General features: G+C 37.2%; 1 protein-coding gene across 6 annotated transcripts in view; it reads left to right on the forward strand.

The window, feature by feature from the left end:
- Positions 1 to 19,439, forward strand: part of KIAA0319L (KIAA0319 like) — a 90,184-nt gene that overhangs the window by 36,937 nt on the left and 33,808 nt on the right. For all 6 annotated transcript variants that reach the window (XR_006888627.1, XM_046661364.1, XM_046661362.1 and 3 more), the window contains 2 exons: positions 15,584 to 15,830; positions 18,101 to 18,202. Coding sequence is in view for 5 of the 6 variants with exons in the window: in XM_046661364.1 (XP_046517320.1) it covers positions 15,584 to 15,830; positions 18,101 to 18,202 (349 nt within the window). In the remaining variant the exon portion in view is untranslated. The remainder of the gene's footprint in view (positions 1 to 15,583; positions 15,831 to 18,100; positions 18,203 to 19,439) is intronic.

Here is a 19,439-nt window from a genome sequence, read left to right on the forward strand (position 1 = left end):
AACCCTACTGGTTTTGCTACCCCAGGAGGACACTCTTTCCTCTAGTAGGATTTTGTTAGTGACAATGGTAGTTTTTGTCTTATTTTAATACAGTTGTGTCTCAAATCAAAATGTGTTGAAATCTGAATTTTTGTGAATTGTCCTTTGCTATTAAGTAAACATCAGAGTAGCAGGTGTCTTCCCAAGGAGGGCCCCTACCTGACTGTGATGAGATAACTTGGATAAGTGCGAATGTCCTGTGTGTGCCCTGCAGGCTCCTACTCAAAACGGAATAGTTCATGATGGAGGGGTTTTGGTCTTCTTGAGTTATGGTATTAATCACTGGGGCTGGCTTGGTTGATTTGGAGCCGGTAGTCCCAGACTAGGGGTGGGGAGGAAGAAGCAGGGAGAAGGAAAAGGAGGGAGAGAGAAATGGAGAGATGGAGAAAGAGCATGTGAATAGAAACCTTTCATCATTTCACCTAAACTTCTTTGAAGAAGAAACAGGTGTATGCACTGGGGGCATGATTGTATGACTTATGGTTTGTGCAGAATTGGGTTAGTTTTTATGATTTTTGTCAAGTGCCCAAAAAAATTGCCCAAGGGAATTCCACCCAAGTCTCCCCAACCCTATATCATTCCCTAAAAATTTTCAGTATTGGGGTTGGCCCGGTGGCGCAGCAGTTAAGTGCGTACGTTCCGCTTCAGCAGCCCGGGGTTCGCTGGTTCAGATCCTGGGTGCAGACATGGCACCACTTGGCAAAAAGCTATGCTGTGGTAGGCGTCCCACGTATAAAGTAGAGGAAGATGGGCATGGATGTTAGCTCAGGGCCAGTCTTCCTCAGCAAAAAGAGGAGGATTGGCAGTAGGCTCAGGGCTAATCTTCCTCAAAAAAAAAATTTTTTTTTCAGTATTACTTCATAGTTTCTGAAGTAAAATAATTTGCTCCGTATCATCTTTTTGTTTCCTTAAAAATAAATAATAATAAATAATAAACTAGCTGTTTCTTTAAAAATACAAATCTGCCTGCCTTGCTTAAAAATATTTGTACTCTTCTGCTTTTGGGAGTCTATTCTAAAGCAGTAATTCCTAAATAAAGAAAGAGCTTTGCAAACAATGATGAGACACTGTTTATTTAATAAAAAAGCGGAAGCAGTCTGTTTATTAAGGGGAAAGTGGACATTGTGCAGCCAATAAAAATACTTTTTGTTTTTTTGGTGAGGAAGCTTTGCTCTTAGCTAACATCCATTGCCAATATTCCTCTTTTTCTTTTTTTTGCTTGAGGGAGATCAGCCCTGAGCTAGCATCTGTGCCAGTCTTCCTCTATTTTGTATATGGATCACCTCCTCAACATGTCTTGATGAGTGGTGTAGGTCCACGCCCAGGATCCAAACCTGTGAACCGGGGCTGCTGAAGTGGAGTCTGCCGGATTTAACCACTACGCCGTGGGGCCAGCCCCTAAAAATACATTTTTGATTGCATGAATGGCTCTTTTGTTACTCTCTTCTACTTTCCACTCCAGCCACACTGAATGTTTGCTTTTCTGTGGAAACCATACTTTTTAAAAACAGCTTTATTGAAGTTTAATTGACATATCATAAACTGTACACGTTTAAAGTGTATAACTTGATTAGCTTTGACCTATGTATATACTCATAAAACCGTCACCACAAAAAAGACAAGGGACATGTCCTTTACCCCCAAATTTTCCTCCTGTCCCTTTGTAATCTGTCTTTCCCGCTCCTTTCCTTATCCCCAGGCAACCATTAATCTGCTTTAAGTTATTACAGATTTTCTGGAATTTTTAAATAAACAGAGGCGTACATTATGTACTCATCTTTTTAACAACTTTATTGAGATATAATTTCTATACTATAACACTCCCTGCTTTTAAGTGTACAATTCACTGATTTTAGTAAACATATAGAATTGTACATCATCACCACAATCCAGTTTGTTAACATTTCTATCACCCACCAAAATACCCTTATCCCCATTTGCCCCAAAGTTCCCTTGTGCCGTCCCCACTCCCACCCCCAGCTCCAGGTATCCCCTACTCTGCTCTCTGTATAATTTGCCTTTTCTGGACTTTTCATGCAATGCGCAGTCTTTTGTGTCTAGCTCCTTTTACTTAGCGTGTTTGGATGTTCTTCCTTGTTGAGCATGTGTCAGTAGCTGGTTCCTTTTAATTGATGATTTAGTTTTGGTTTTCGGCATATGAATATTCAGTTGTGGTAGCACACATTTTTTCCATCCTTTCTCCACTGAATTGCTTTTCACCTTTTTTGAAAAGCAGTCAACCATATGTTTATGAATCTATTTCTGGGCTCTGGTTCTGTTGATTTATTTGTTTATATTGATATCAACACCACACTGTTGTGGTAACTATAACTTTGTAATAAGTCTTTAAATCAGATGTAAATCTTACAACTTTGTTCTTTGTCATCAAAATTGTTTTGGCTGCTCTAGGCCCTTTATATTTCCATATAAATTTTAGAATCAACTTGTCAATTTCTTTTTAAAAAGCCTTCTGGGATTTTGATTGAGATTATATTGGGGCTATAGATCAATTTGGAGAAAATTGATAGCCTAATAATAATAGTGAGTCTACTGATCCATGAACACAGTATGTCTTTTCATTTTTGTCTTTAATTTCTCTCAGCAATATGTTGTAGTTTTCAGGGTACAGATTTTGCATATCTTCTGTCAAATTTATCCATAAGTATTTCATATTTTTGATGCTATTATATATTGATATTTTTAAAAATTCAATTTCTGTTTGTTGGTAGTGTATAGAAATACAGTTATTTTTTTGTATGTTGATCTTGTATCCTGAAACCTTGCCAAAGTCACTTATTCATTCTGGTAGCTTTTTTGTAGATTTCGTAGGATTTTTCCATATATGTAATCACATCGTCTGTAAATAAAGACCATTTTACTTCCTCTTGTCCAATCTGGATGTCTTTTATTTCTTTTTCTTGCCTATTGCTCTGGCTAGAACCTCTAATACAATATTGAATACAAGTGGTGCAAGTGTGCATCCCTATCATATTCTTGATCTTAGGGGGAAATGAGTCTTTCACCATTAAGTATGAGTTAGCTGTAGGTCTTTTGAAGATAGCTTTTATCAGATGGAGGAAGTTCCTTTCTTTTCCTAGTTTGATGTGAATTTGTGTCAGAATACATGTTGGATTTTATCAAATGCTTTTTGTATGTCTATAGAGATGATCATATGACGTTTGTTTGTTTTTTTAGTGTGTTAATATAGTGGATAACTTGATTGATTTTGAGTGTTAAACCAACTTTGCATTCCTGGGATAAACCCCACTTAGTTATGATGCATTATCCTTTTTATATATTTTTATATTTGGTTTACTAAAGCTCTGTTATGTTTTTTTGCAACTGTGTTCGTGAAGGAATATTAGCCTGTCATTTTCTTTTCGTGTAATATCTTTGGACTTTGATGTCAGAGTAATGCTGGCCTTATAGAATGAGTTGAGAAATGTTTACTTTTCTTTAATTTCCTGGAAGAGTTTGCATAGAATTGGTACTATTTATTCCTTAAATGGTCAGTATAATTTCCTGGAAGCCATCTGGGCCTGGAGTTCTTTTAGGAAAGTTTTTTTTTTTTTTTTTAAAGATTTTATTTTTTTCCTTTTTCTCCCCAAAGCCCCCCGGTACATAGTTGTGTATTCTTCGTTGTGGGTTCCTCTAGTTGTGGCATGTGGGACGCTGCCTCAGCGTGGTCTGACGAGCAGTGCCATGTCCGCGCCCAGGATTCGAACCGACGAAACACTGGGCCGCCTGCAGCGGAGCGCGCGAGCTTAACCACTCGGCCACGGGGCCAGCCCCTCTTTTAGGAAAGTTTTGAACTACAAATTCAATTTATATAATAAATATATAGCTATTTAGTTTATCTATAATAACTCTTCTTGAGTGATCTTTGGCAGATTGTGTCTTTCAAGGAATTTGTGCGTTTTATCCCAGTGGTCAAATTTATTGTCATAAAGTTGTTCACAATATTCCCTTATTGCCCCCTTAATATCTGTAGAATGTGTAGTCATGTTACCTCTCTCATTCCTGGTATTGGTAATTTGTGTTCTCTCCTCGTCTGTCCCTCCCACTTTCCTTCCTTCCATTCCCTCCCTCCTTCTCCTTCTTTCTCCGCCTGATCAGACTGGCTAGATTTCCTCAAAGACAGTCATTGGTTTCATTCATTTTTCTCTGTTGTTTTTCTAGTTTGTTGATTTCTGCTGTAATCTTTATTATTTGATTTCTCCTTCTTAATTTGGAATTCTTTTGTTCTTCTTTTTCTAGTTTCTTAAAGTGTAATCTAAAGTCATTGATTTGAGACTTCCTTCTTTTCTAACATAGGCATTTAGTGCTATAAATTTCTCCATGTACTGTTTTAGCTGCATCCAACAAATTTTGATATTTTGTATTTACAGTTTCATTCAGTTCAAAATATTTTTAAATTTTCCTTTTGACTTCTCCTTTGACCCATGGGTTATTTAGAAGTATGCTCTGTAGTTTCCAAATATTTGGAGGGATTTTCCAGATATTCTTTTATTATTGATTGGTAATTTGATGCCATTTTAGCCAGTGAACATTGTATGACTTGAATTCTTTTAAATTTATTGAGACTTGCTTTATGGCTCAGAATATAGTCTACTCTGGTAAATGTTCGATGTGCGCTTGAAAAGAATATGTATCCTATTATTGTTGGGTGCGTGTTTTATAAATGTCAACTTGACCTTCTATATCCTGACTTATTCTCTGTTAATTTCTGTCAGTTCTTTAGAGAGGTGATGCAATGTGACACTATGTTTGTGCATACATCTATTTCTCCTTACTGTTAGATTAGCTTTTGCTTCAGGTACTTTGAAGTTCTATTATTAGATGCATAGGTGTTTAGGTTTGTTATTGCTTCTTGATGAATTGACCCCTGTGTCATCATAAGGTTATCTTCTTTATCTCTGGCAATATTCTTTGCCCTGAAATTTGTTTTGTCAGGCTTTCTTTTGGTTAGTATTAGCATAATACATGTTTTTACATCCTTTTACCTTTAACCTATTTGTGTCTTTATGTTTAAAGTGGATTTTTTATAGACTGCATATAGCTGGATTTTGTTTTTTATCCAGTCTGACCATCGCTGCCAATTAATTGGAGTGTTTAGACCATTTAATGTCATTTTTGATGTGATTGGATTCGAATCTACCAACTTAGTATTTATTTGCTGTTTGTCTCATGTGTTCTTTGTTCATTTTATCCTTATTTTTAAGCTTTCCTTTGAATTAGTTGAGTATTTGTTATTTCCATTTTACCTCCTAATGTTGACTCATTAGTTGTGGTGGGCAGAGTGATGGCCCCTCCCAAGGATGTCAATGCCCTCATCCCAGGAACCTGTGCATAGGTTATGTTACATGGCAAAGAGGAATTAGCGTTGCAGATGGGATTAAGGTTGTTAGACAACGGCTCTTAAAATAGGGAGATTATGCTGCATTTTCTGGGCAGGCCCAATTTAATTACAATAGTCCTTAAAAGTGGAAGAGGAAGACGTAACTATGGAAGAAAGCCAGAGAGAGATGTAACATTGCTTGCTTTGAAAATGGAGGAAGGAGACAATGAGCCAAGGAAGCTGGGTGCCTCTAGAAACTGGAAAAGGCAAGGAAACGGATCCTCTCCTACAGCATCCAAAAAGGAACAGAGCTGTGCCAGCCCCTTGATTTTAGCCCATTGAGATCTGAGTTGGATTTCTATCCTACAGAACTGTAAGATAATAAATTTGTATGGTTTAAGCTGCTAAGTGTGTGGTAATTTTTTACAGCAGCAGTAAAAAAATTAATGCATAATTATAATTCTTTGTTATATAGTTTTGCTGGTTGCTATAGAGTTTGTAGTATACATCTTTAGCTTATCAACGACTACCTTCAAATGATATTTTACTGGTTCGTGTATAGTATAAGCACCTTACAAGAGTATGCTTCCATTTTCTCTTCTGGCCTTTATGCTATTGTTGTCATACATTTTACTTCTACATATGTTGTAAACTCCACAGTATATTGTTATTATTTTTGCTTTAAAGAGTCAGTTATCTCTTAATGAGATTTAAATAATAAGAAAAAATATATACTCAGTTAGTTGCTGTTTTTAGTGCTCTTCATTACTTTGTGTAGATCCAGGTTTCCGTCTGATATGATCTTTCTTTGTCTTGAAGGACTTCCTTTATCATTTCTTGTAGTGTAAGTTTGTAGTGATGAATTCTTTCAACTTTTGTAGGTCTGAAAAGTCCGTATTTCACCTTTATCTTTAAAAAACCCTTTCACTGTTTAAGTAAATCTAAATCGGCAGGCTTGGGTTTTTTTATTTCTTTGCTTTCAGTTCTTTAAAGGTATTGTGGCAACATCTGGTAGCTTGCATTGTTTCTGTTGAGAAATCTGCTGTAATTTTTATATTTGTTCTTCTATACATAATGTGGCTTTTTTCTCTGGCTACTTTTAAAATTTTCTCTTTATCACTGTTTTAAGCAATTTGATTATGTTATTTATAGGTGTAGTTTTCTTTATGTTTCTTGTGTTTGGAGCTTGTTGAACTTCTCAAATCTGGGTTCAAATGTGGGTTTATAGTTTTCATCTAATTTGGAAATTATTGACCATTATTTCTTCAAAAATTTTCTGTCCCCTCTTCCTTTGAGAACTCCAATTAGGAACGTATTTGGCCACTTGAATTTGTTCTACAGTTTGCTGATGCTCTGTTCATTTCTTTTCAGTCTTTTTTCTCTGTGTGTTTTATTTTGAATAGTTTCTATTGATATATCTTAAAGTTAATCTTTTCTTCTGCGTTGTCTACTCTGCCATTAAATCTCTACAGGGTATTTTTCATCTTAGATATTGTAGTATTCATCTTCCAGAAGCTTGAGTTGGGTTTTTTTTTTTTTTCAATCTTCTACGTCTCTACTTAATATATGCAATCTTCCTGTAGCTTCTTGAGCATATGGAATACAATCATAATAATTATTTTAATATCCTCATCTACCAGTTCTGTCATCTATGTTATTTCTGGATTAGTTTTAATTAATTGATATTTTTCCTCCTTACAGGATTTATTTTCTTGCTTCTTTGCATGTCTGGTAATGTTTGATTGGGTACCAGGTATTTTCCTAGTTGAGTTCTGGATACTTTTGTATCACTATAAGTATTCTTGAGCTTTATTCTGGGATGTAGTTAAATTATTTGAAAACAATTTAATCCTTTTGAGTCTTACTTTTAAGCTTTGTTATGTGGGCCCAGAGCTGCATTGAATCTGGCATTAATTTTTCCCCACTGCTGAGGCAAGACCTTTATTAGTACTCTTAACTGATGTCCCATGAATTATGAAGTTTTCCATTCTGGCTTTTTGGAATAGGTATTATTCCTAGCCCATGTGAACTCTGGGTACTGTCCCTTGTAATCCTTTGGGTAGTTCCTTCTCTGACCTTGAGTAGTTTCCACACATGCATGAGATGATCAGTACTCAGTTGAATACTTTAGAGCATCCTCTGCAGATTTTCAGAATTCTGTCTCTGTGCAGCTCTCTTCTCTCCTATACTTTTAGTTACATTTCTTCAACTCAGGGGTACTGCCAGTTTCTGCCTGGATTTTCTCTTCCTGTGCCGTGGCCTAGAAATTTCTCTAGACAGTAAGTTGGGGCACTCTTAGGATTCATCTAGTTTTTTTTCTCTTAGGGATTGCTTTTTTTCATTACCCAATGTCCAGTGTCTTAAGTGTTGTTGTTTCATATATTTTGTCTGTTTTTTCAATTGTTTCAGATGGGAGGATAAAAATCTGGTCCCTATTACTTCATCTTGACCAGAAGCAAAAGTCCACCATGTTTTGTGTCTTTTTCTTTTTTTAAACCTTTTGGCATTTACCTGCCTAACTACTACGTGTTCTTTGAGACTCGCCCCAGGCTTTACTTCTTCTAGGAATCCTTCTCTGGTATCCACTTACCCAGATAGGGCCCAGATGCTCTCCTAAATGTTTGTGCAATAGCCTAAGCTTTATCATCGTCTCAGACAGAAGTCTGAGAATATGATGCTTATTGTTCAAATTCATTCCTTCCATATATGTCCTTGATCTTGTCCCCTTGCATCTTTAGTTACTCTTACATTGCTCTCTTTTCCTTTTCATCTCAAAATTTCTGAGGTAGCCTACACTTGCTTTCGCTTTTTCATTCACTTGTATTTAATCCTCAGCCCTGTGGAATTTGGTTTCCAAGCTGCTCTTGCCAGGGTCACCTGTAACCTGACAATTGCCGAGTGTAGTGTATTCTTTTGAGTCCTTATCTGATTAGATCTCTCTGCATTATTTCATATTGGTTGCAATTGTCCTTTCTTTCTTGTTATAGCACACTTTCCTGATTCTTTTCCTTCTATTTGACCATTCCTTCTTAGTCAGTTTTGTGGGTCATTTTGTCTGCTCACATCTTAACCCTTAGTATTCCCAAGTATTCTATTTTCAAGGCTCTGTTTCCTTTACTTACATGCTCTTCTTGGGCAAGCTCATTTACTCCCATGGCTTCACTACTATCTTTGGGAACTTAATTCCAAGTGTGGGTCTCTATTTGAATTTCCCAGAGGTACTTCAGATTCAATATGTCTAAACCATAACTTGCCTGTTATTTTCTTAAAGCTGCTCCTTTAGTTTTTTGATACCACTATAGTTAGTCCCTTACTCAAGCTAGAAAGATGGAGTCATCTTAGCTTCTTTTCCCCAAGCCCCAGATACATCTCAGCTTCAGAAATATTAGATCCTTAATATTTTAAAATCTGTCCCATAGGGGGAATTTCCAGTAATGGTGGGAGAGTAAAGTGCTCTCCTGAACCCTCCCACAGAAAATAATTATAAAATATGTAAAAAATGTATTTAAAGAAACTGGAAAGGATCCAAAAGCAGACAGAACCTAGAGGAGAGTTTACTTTTGAAAAACAGCAACTAAAAGTGATAAAAATTGTGAGTTTGCAGCTTTGAAAAATTTGCCTGAGGGTATTCATCAATCCCTAAAGTAGAGGAAGGTGGCAGAGAAAAACCTCAGCCTTACTTTCTTATGGTGGCAAAGAACAGAGTTCAGAATAGAAAAATTATGTAGATATTTGAGGGGAAGTGCCTTTGAAAGTAAGAAAATCACAGAAGAGGGTGAAACTCATAACCTGACTATAAAATCTACTAAAATCCCTGGCTGAACCGCTCAACTACACTGTTCCCAACCATGTGTATCTCAGGTGGCAGAAATCTGAAGTCTTATTGACTTGAGCTGTCAGAGGACAGAGTCTAGGGCTGAAAAATTGGGGAGTGATCTCCAGAAGTAAAGAAAGCACAGTGAGAGCAGGCCCCAAATCTGAGTATAATCTGTGGCCAAGTTCTTGGCCAGTTATTAGATTACCCAAGAAGACCTGCAGGGGACCAGGCTAAAAAAGTAGCTGCAAGAATTACACAGAGGTATCAGTTGCTGCACATTGCAGGGGAAGCAAAGTCTAAAGTTTAAGTCCAGATAAGTTACTTGCCTATTAGGAATAAAACCCCCAAACAATCACAATCCCAAGGAAAACAAAGTAGAATCCAGAGTTACTACAACTGGTAGCTAGAATGTCCAGTATTCAAACAAAATTACTAGACATGCAAAGGAATAGGAAAGAGTACTCATACTCAGAAAAAAGCAGTCAATAGAAACTGTCTCCAGCTTGACTCAGATGTTGGAGTTAGTAGTCAAAGACTTCAAAGTATGTTCAGAGAACTAAAGGAAATTAAAGGGAAATGGTTTTAGTGAGTGAACAGTTAAGGAATTTCAAAAGAGAAATGTAAGCAATTTTAAAAATGGGAAAATGGAAAGAAGAGAACTTCCACTTATGGTATCATAAAGGGGTACATAATTTTCTCATTGTAAAAAACAAGTATAAAACTGGACAACATTGTCGAAACCAAATATTTCAGGCCATTAGAAATATAATGGAGGCAGAGGCAAAGTGAGAAGCATTTATTCTTGAAAAGCTGGTAATGCTTTGAGCAAGTACAGTGGGAGTCTGTAGTCTGCTTCCTGGGGCCTAGCCATCTGTCCCTACCTCCATCACCGCAGCTCAGGTGACGAGAAATGTAGTTTTACCAGTGTGTGGCTGGACATGAAAACTAGTAACTTTTCTGCCAGAGGGGTTGGACTTAATTTGGGGCAGAGGGTGAAAACGCACAACTAAAAGTGGCAAACTTGATTGGGAATTAATAGAGAGAATCCACAGCTTTTCTAGCCCGAGGTTGCAATGCCAGTTGGGGTAAGTGGTGGACCTGCTGGAAACTTAATAGGAAGATCCTGAAAATAAGAAAGCCATAGAAGGGCTGAGATAAGCTCTACAGATGACTGAGAAACTACCTGCACATGAAAGAGAGACCCAAGAGAGCCTGGTAAAAAGTAAAAGTCAAGGGAGACTTGAGGATTGGCTGCTACTTTGAATGCAGTTCCCCAAGCAACACACGGATGGATTGGCAGAGGTGAAGCTTTATGGGCTCGAAGTATTTGAGTGACCGCTGGCCAAATTATTGGCTGACTGCCAAACTATGCAGATACAGGTGTGATGCCTAGGAAGCTGGGCTAAAATAAAAACTGGAATAAAAAAAAACTGAGCAGAGATATCAATGGCAACATACTGTGGGGGCGTCAGATTCTGTAGTTTAAGTACCGGGAAGTTACTAAAAATAACCAGCAGCCCATCAGAAAAATAAAACAGAATCCAGAGTTCCTGCAATATATTATTTAAAATTTCCAGTTTTCAACCAGATGTTATGAGACACGCAAAAAAGAATCAAGAAAATGTGACCCACACTGAGAGAAAAAAAGTGATCAATAGAACTGAATTCTGAGTGGACTCAGCTGTCAGATTTAGCAAAGACTTCAATGCAGCTATTAAAAATGTGCTCAAGAGCCAGACCTGATGGCCTAGTGGTTGAAGTTCTATGCTGTCCACTTTGGTGGCCCAGGTTCATTTTCTGGTCGCAGAACCACACCAGTTGTCTGTCAGTTGCCATGCTGTGGTGGCAGCTCACATAGAAGAACTAGAAGGACTTACAACTAGGATATACAATCATGTTTGGGGCTTTGGGGAGAAGGAAAAAGAAAGAGGAAGGATTGGCAACAGATATTAACTCAGGGTGAAACTTTCCCTGCCAAAAAAAAAGTGCTTAAAAATTAAAGGAATCTATGTTTAAAGATTTCAAGGAAAATGTGATGACAATTACTCAACAAATATCAGCTCTAACTGCTTTTATTCAACATTGTGCTGGAGATCCTAGCCAATGTGATAACGCAAAAAAAGAGATTAAAGGAATACAGATTGGAAATGAAGAAGCAAAACTGCCTTTATTCACAGAAGATATAATCATGTACCTAGAAAATTCCAAGGAATGCACGTAAAAGCAACTGGTTAAGTGAATTTGGCAAGCTTGCAGGATATAAGATCAATATTCAAAGATCAATTGTGTTTATATATTAGCAATGAATAATTGGGAATTGCAGTTTTAAAAACTGTATTATAGCACCCAAAAACATGAAATACTTAGGGATAAATTTAACAAAATATTTGCACATATACTGAGCTATATATTGAAAACTATGAAACACTGCTGAGAGAAATTAAAGAACTAAGTAAATGGAGAGATATACCATTAAAATGGATTGAATAGTGTCCCCTCCAAAATCGTGTCCCCCCGGAACCTCAGTATATGACCTTATTTGGGGAGAGGATCTTTGTCGATGTAGTTAAGGATCTTGAAATGAAATTATCCTGTATTTAGGGTGGGCCCTAAATCCAATTGCTGGTGTCTTTACAAGAAGAAGGAGAGGGAGATTTAGAGACACAAGGAAGAAGGCCATATGAAGATGGAGACAGAGATTGGAGTTATGTTAACAGCCACAAGCCAAGGATGCTAAGAGCCTCTGGGAGCTCTAAGAGGATTCTCCTCGAAAGCCTTCAGAGGGCCTGTGCCAGTGCTTTGATTGTGGACTGCTGGCCCCAGTGCTGTGAGAGAACAAATTTCTGTTGTTTTAAGCCACCGAGTTTGTGGTAGTTCGTCATGGCAGCCCTAGGAGACCAATATAGCCATGTTCATGGATTGGGACTTAGAACGATCAAAATGATTTTGAAAATGAACAACCACGTTGGAGGACTTAAACTATCTAACTTTTAAGACTTATTATAAAGCTGCATTAAAGCAGTGGTATTGGCATAAAGATAGACTACATCAGTGAAACAGAATAGAGTCCAGAAATAGAACCACACAAATATGGTCAATTGATGTACCAAGGCAATTCGGTGGGGAAAGGATAACTCTTTTCAATAAATGGTGCTGGAACAGTTGTTTAGTGATATGGAAGAACATGAACCTTGACCCTTACCTCACACCGTACAGAAAAGTTAGCTCAGAATGGATCATAGACCTAAATTTATGAGTTAAAACTATAAAACTTGTAGAAGAAAACACAGGAGAACATTTTTGAGATCTTGTCAGTAAGTAAATAAATAAGTCATTAAAAGCATGAGCCATAAAAGAAAAAATTGATAAATTGGAGCTCATCAAAATTACAAACTTTTGCTATTTAAAAGACACCATTAAGGAAAATGAGAAGGCAAGCCACATATATTTGCAAAGTACCCAACAAAGGACTTGTTTCTAGAATATATAAAGAGCTCTTGTAACTTAATTAGAAAACTAATAACAAAGCAAAGATTTGAACAGATAGCCCACCAAAGAAGATATACAAATGCACAATAAGTACATGAAAAGATGCTCAACATCATTAATCATTATGAAAATGCAAATTAAAACCACAATAAGATGCTACTGCACACCTCGATAATGGCTCAAATTCAAAAGACTTCCCACACCAAATTCTGGCAAGGTTGGAGAACACCTGGAACGCTCACACTGGTGGTGGGCCTGTACAGTGGCACAGGACTTTACAAAATGGCCTAGCAGTGTTTTAAAAAGTTAAAAGTACATCTTCCATATGACCAGGCTTTCTACTTGTAGATATTTACCCAAGGGAAATAAAAGGATACGCCCATACAAAGACTTATAGAGGAACATTTCTAGCAACTCAATTTGTCATAGCCAAAAACTGGAATCAACCCATAGGTCCAAATTGTGGTATATTCATACAATAGAATATTACTCAGCAATCATAAGGAAAGAACTATTGATATCCACAGCAACATGGATGAATAGTAAAATAATTTTGCTGAGTGAAAGAAGCCAGACCAGAAAAAATTACATACAATTTTCTGGATTCAATTTATGTAAAATTCTAGAAAATGCAAACAATGAAACTATGATGATAGGAAGCAGAGCAATGATTGCTTAAGGATGTTGGTGGGGAGAAAGGATTATAAAGGAACATGAGGAATCTTTGGAACTGATGGATATGTTCATTGTCTTGATTGTGGTGATAGTTTCATAGGTATACACATATGTCAAAATTTATCAAATCCTACACTTTAAATATGTTAAGTTTATTATATGTCAATTATACCTGAATAAAGTTGTAAAAAAAACCAACAAAGATTTGAATAAACTTCATCAAAGAAAATATGTGACTGGCCAATAAACACATGAAAAGATGTTCAGCCTCATTAGTCATCAGGAAAATGCAAATTAAATCACAGTCAGATATCATCAGAATGATAAAAAGTAAAAAGACCAAAAATACAAAGTATTGAAGAAGTTGTGGAGCTACTGGAACTCTCATATTTTGCTGGTGGAAATGCAAAATGGTGCAGCCACTTTGGACCAAACAGTCCACAGTTTCTTATAAAGTTAAACATACACTTGTGTGTAACCAGCAATTCTCCTTCTAAGTATTTACCCAAGATAAATTGAAACATATATTTACAGAAACATTTGTATTCAAACACTTATAGCAGCTTTATTTATAAGAGCTGAAAACTGAAAACAACTTAAATCTCCATCAATAGATGAATGGATAAATAAATTTTGGTATATCTCTGTAATGATATACTACTCGGTAATAAAAAGGAATGAACTACTGATACACACAATAGCATGGATGAATCTTAAAAGCATTTTTTATGTTTTATGTTGAGTGAAAGAAGCCGGAAACAAAAATACTACGTATATGACCCTTTTATAAGAAAACCCAAACTAATTAATGGTGACAGAAAACAAATCAGTGGTTGCCTAAGCCTGAGGGTGGAGGCAGGAATTTACTGCAAAGGAGTGTGAACCAGCTTTTGGGGCTGATAGAAATGTTCTCTCTCTTGATTGTAGTTACATGGGTGTATACATTTGTCAAAACTCTTTGACCTATACACTTCAAATGTGTGCAATTTATTTTATGTAAATTTCACTTCAGTTAAGTTCTTTAAAAAAATCCATACTGCTATCCTTGTTTAGCCATGCATCATTTCTCGTTTGGATAAATAGAATACCCTCCTAAGTGGTATTCCTGCTGTTGTCTTATTTCTTCAAACCCATACACTATGCAGCAACCTGAATGATCCATTTAAGACAGAAACTTGACCTTGTCCCTTCCTGCATACAACCTTTTAATTGCTAGCAATTACCTGGTTCCTTAAAGTAGCATATAACGTATTCTTTTTTTGAGGAAGATTAGCCCTGAGCTAGCATCTGCTGCCAATCCTCCTCTTTTCGCTGAGGAAGACTGGCCCTGAACTAACATCAGTGCCCATCTTTGTCTACCTTATAGATGGGACGCCTGCCACAGCATGGCTTGCCAAGTGGTGCCGTGTCCGCACCGGGATCGGAACCGGCAAATCCCGGGCCGCTGAAGCAGAACGTGCGAACTTAACCACTGCGCCACCGGGCCGGCCCCTATAATGTGTTCTTTAGTCTGCCCCTTGACTGTCTTTCCAGCTCATATTCCATTACTTCCTGCTTCTCACTTTGCTTATGACTCTCAGTTCCCGACACACGCCATGTTAACCTCATTTCTTGTGCCTATATTCATCTTTCCTCTCAGCCCTTTGTTTACCCTTTAAAATTCAGCTCAAGACTCTCTTCCTCCAGGAAGCCTTTATTTATTTAAACAATCCTTCTTCAGTTGCTCCCTCTCTCCAAAAGAGAGGAGTTAAGTACCCTAAGATTGTGTTCCTTTGGTTCATCATAACTTTTATAGTTATATTTACCGTTTGGCTTATTGTGTTTTCAGTTCTCTCCCTCTAGATTGTGTACTGGTGGTTGAGCCCAGTGATTATGTTTTTTTTTAAATATTTTGGATCCACAAGACCTGTTCCATAATAAGTGCTCAATAAGTATTTGTAGAAAGATTAAATATAAATGTCAAGTGAGAAAAGAAGATAAAAGTATACATAGTATAATTATTACTATTTTGTTTTAAGCAAAACTCTTTGTAAAGACAAAAAGATTGGGAAGATTTATATTAACATTTTAACATGAGTTTGGGTGGTGAAATTAGTTTCTTTAGTATTTTTGACAGTTTTGCATTTTTAAAAAAACATTTAGCATGCAATTATTTCTTGAGACATAACCTAAAAAACTGGCTGTGTAACTTTTGCCTACTCAAATGAACTTTTGCATTTTTTTAGGTCCACAAGGCAGTCACAATTTCCAATCCCTTAACCATAGACCTGACTGCAGAGATTGCTGGTTGGTCAAAGAATGTATCAGTCCAACCTGAGACATCAGAGGATCCCGGCACCACGCCTAGTACTCAGCAAGTAAAAAGCCCGGGGAAAATCCACATTGCTAGCCCTCTGCCTGTGGCTCCCTCCTACAGTTATGCTACCCCCAGCCCCCAGGCCTCTTTCCAGAGCACCTCAGCACCATACCCAGGTGAGGCCCTTTGATTCTGCCCTGGGAGATAGGATGGGAACCTAGAGCATTTGATCAAAGTGTTCTCTTTTAGTGGAAAGAAAGGAGGGAGACATGACTTTTGAATACTGTAGGTTAGAGAAAAAATAACCCTGTCCCTGTAATCGTAGGACCTAGGGCTCTCAATCCTTTTCTCAACAGGCTCCAGCCTATGGGAATTTGTGAGGCTCATTTTCCCAGAGCCAGATTCCACTGTGCCTGGAACTTAAAGGCACAGGATTCAAATAAGTAATGTTCAAGGAATCAAGCCAACGGAGGCTACTGGGAAAAAAGAGTTGGATCTGAAAGGCTGATTGTAGGTCAGGTATTTATCTCTCTGATTTTCACAGCATCTTTATTTTTAAAGTAACCCATAGGAAGGAGAGTTATACATAAAGTGTTGCCTTAACAACAAGTCTGCGCATCACGGGTGCTGTTCTAAGGAGTTAGGAGGAAATAGTTAATCAAGGAAACCAAGTTGATCTTTATCCCCTGAAAAAGTCAACAGGGTGAAGCAAAGCCAGTGAAAACAAAATTTTGCCAACTTTTAATTTCCTAGAGTCTCCTTTGGTGGTACTATAACATGAAATTTTAGGGCTTCAATCCTGAGGCACCAAAGTAATTTTTGTATTCAGACAGAATTTCTGTAAGTTTTGGTGTAATTGTGAAGAGTTTGAGTTGCTCTGTATTTTTGTCCATTATACAATCTCTGAGTATCATAGTTTCTTTCTTTCTTTTGAAAATCACTTCAGAGAATTCTGATTCCACTTCCTGGAGTGTCTAAATGCTGAAGCTTCCATAAAGGATGGTTTCATTTCTCCCCAAGTGCAATGTTCCCAAGCAGACAGACACATCTCAAATTTCATATTTTTCTAGGAAGCCCTTCTCACCTCCCAGTCTTGAATTATGGCTGGACCAGCCAGTTGTTTGCTTTAAGCTCTTCTAGTCCCTAGGTCTCATACCAAATGAACAATTATTGTCAGAGAAAGAAGATTTATATAATCAGTGGTTCTCAACAACCTGCAAACATTTTTGGTTGTTATAACTATGGAGGAGGGGTGCTACTGGCATCTAGTGGGTAGAGGCCAGGGATACTGCTAAACGTCTTACTGTACGCAGAACAGTTCCCCTACAACAAAGAATAATCTGGTCCAAAATGTCAATGGTGCCGTGGTTGAGAAACTCTGATATACCTGAGATAGCTAGTGAATAGTATAAAGATAGTATATAGCTATTTGCTAATGTGGGTGTTCCAAAAATGCTAAAGTAGATCAGTTTGAACTGAAATGATCTGGGAAGATTTCTTGGAGAGAAGACTGGCTTTAAGCTAGAAACAAAGCACTGTATTTGGAATAAAGAAAGGCAGGTAAACACTCCAATTGAAGGAAATAGCTTTTACCAAGTCCTCAAGAGTAGACCATGGCTTCTATGGGGTACAAGAGGGAAGATTAATATAACTAGAGGCAGAACTGGGTAGGAAGGGTGAGATGGTGTGATCAGATGATAGTGGTTCTCTAATGCCAGGTTAGGAGTTTGGTCTTTAACATGGTGTGGGAGTCAGGGTCTTAAGTAGGACAGTAACATGATAAGTGGGTATTTTAGAAAAATTAATGGTGATGCGTGTTTTAGGAAGACAGAATGGATTAGAGTGGGGAGAGCTAGCAGAGGGAAGACCAATTAAGATTCTTGGAGTAATCTAAGTCTATGGTTATGGAAACTGGAATGGAAAGAAATTAAGGTTGGCCTTGTGACATGACACTTGTCTTTCCTTCTAACAACTGTATATATGTATTTTATTAGCAAATTATTTATCAGCATAAAGGTGATCCTTGAAACAGAATTGAACTCTGTGGAAAGTAGTTTAGGAGGGCTTAGGAACAGACCATAGTTAAAATACAGTAGAGAAAAACTCAAAGAGAAAGGAAGAAAAGTAGAATAATATGGCGTCATGCTAACCAAGAGTTTTAAGATGGAGCTAGTCAGCAGAATGAGATGCCACAGAGGTGAAGGATGAGGGTGAGAAGCAGCTATTTAATTTACTAAGAAGCAGTTCGTTGATGACCCCCAAAGATTCTTTTCAATGGAAAAGTGGGGGCAGAATCAAATTTCAGGGATTAGAGAGGATAAATAATGAGGAAATAAAGGCAGTGGCTGAATATTGTTCATAAAGGAAATTTGACCACAAAAGGAAGGAGGGGAATGAGATGGTCTGGGCCTAATTTCTTATCTCTTGTATATTTTCCTTGTTCCAGTTATAAAGGAACTGGTGGTCTCTGCTGGAGACAGTGTCCAGATAACCCTGCCTAAGAATGAAGTTCAGTTAAATGCATATGTTCTCCCAGAACCGCTTAAAGGTAAAACATTCCCTTTCATTTGGGTAACTACTGTTTTAATTTATAATGCTATTTAAATACCTTAACTCATTTACTCACTGCAACAGTCCTGTGAGAATAGGAGATAGCAGGTGCATGCACAAATATTTATGTGATACGAGAGGCAATATACTATAATGTTTGAGATCATAGACTTTTGTTGTCAAGCCTGGATTCAGATCCCAGCTCAGCCAGTCATTAGCTGAATGATTTTAAGCAAATTATTTAACTTCTCTGAGTTTCCATTTCTTTCTCAGTAAAATGAGGATAATAATTCCTACTTCATAAGATTACTTTAAGAGCAAAATGAAATGGTATATAAGGCATCTACGTCAGTGCCTAGCACACAGCTGCTGCTCATTAAATGTAAGTTGTATTATACTCATTTAGAAGAGGAAGAAGCTGAAACAGGTTTGTCTGTTTGTTTTGCCCAAACTAGTAAATAGCAGATGCAGAACTTAGAGAGAAGTTATTCAAGACCGCTGCTAACATAGATTTAAAACTTAAAAAAAAAAAAGACAATTCCAGTGTGATATACAAAATTCAAATTTATAAAATATATAAATAGGGAATGATTAATTCATTTTTTAAGAAAACTTTTGTAAGATGAGCATCCCTGTCACCTTTGAAGTATATGTTAATATACCAAAGTTTAACTTATAAGCACATATGTTTAGTACCTTAAGATTATCTATGACATGAAGTGAAGCATACTTTGATGCAAAAGGATTGCATTGGGTTTCTGTTACTCTCATTATAAGGTTAGTCAAGTAGAATGCCGTACTCTATTCTAAATGGAGTCCTTCCATTTTAGGTACACACATTTCTAATACAGTATTCCTAATTTCTAGGCGTAATAGCAACTAGTATATTTATGCAAAAAGTACTTTAACAGAACTGAAACGCCCTCTCTGTTCTATATTTCTGCCCTCAAATTGAGGTTTTCTTGTCAATTCATTCCACCTTCCTCTAGAGAGCTTTTTCCTTTTCTCCTCTAGTGGTTAGTTAAGGTGAATGGATTTGTTGGCCTTTGAAGACGGAGGTGAGGAAAGAACTGCCTTGAGCTGTGATTGCTTCAACTCTTTTGTGAAAGATATGCTGGGCTCTACTGTATTTTCTTTTCTAATCCCTATTTGCATGTATATTTCAGTAAGTTAATATCACCTTGTAGATCAGTATTTCAAAACACATCAGTTGAGAAACAGATTCTCTTCAACTC

This window comes from Equus quagga, chromosome 5 (genome assembly GCF_021613505.1).
Source record: "Equus quagga isolate Etosha38 chromosome 5, UCLA_HA_Equagga_1.0, whole genome shotgun sequence".
NCBI lineage: Eukaryota > Metazoa > Chordata > Mammalia > Perissodactyla > Equidae > Equus > Equus quagga.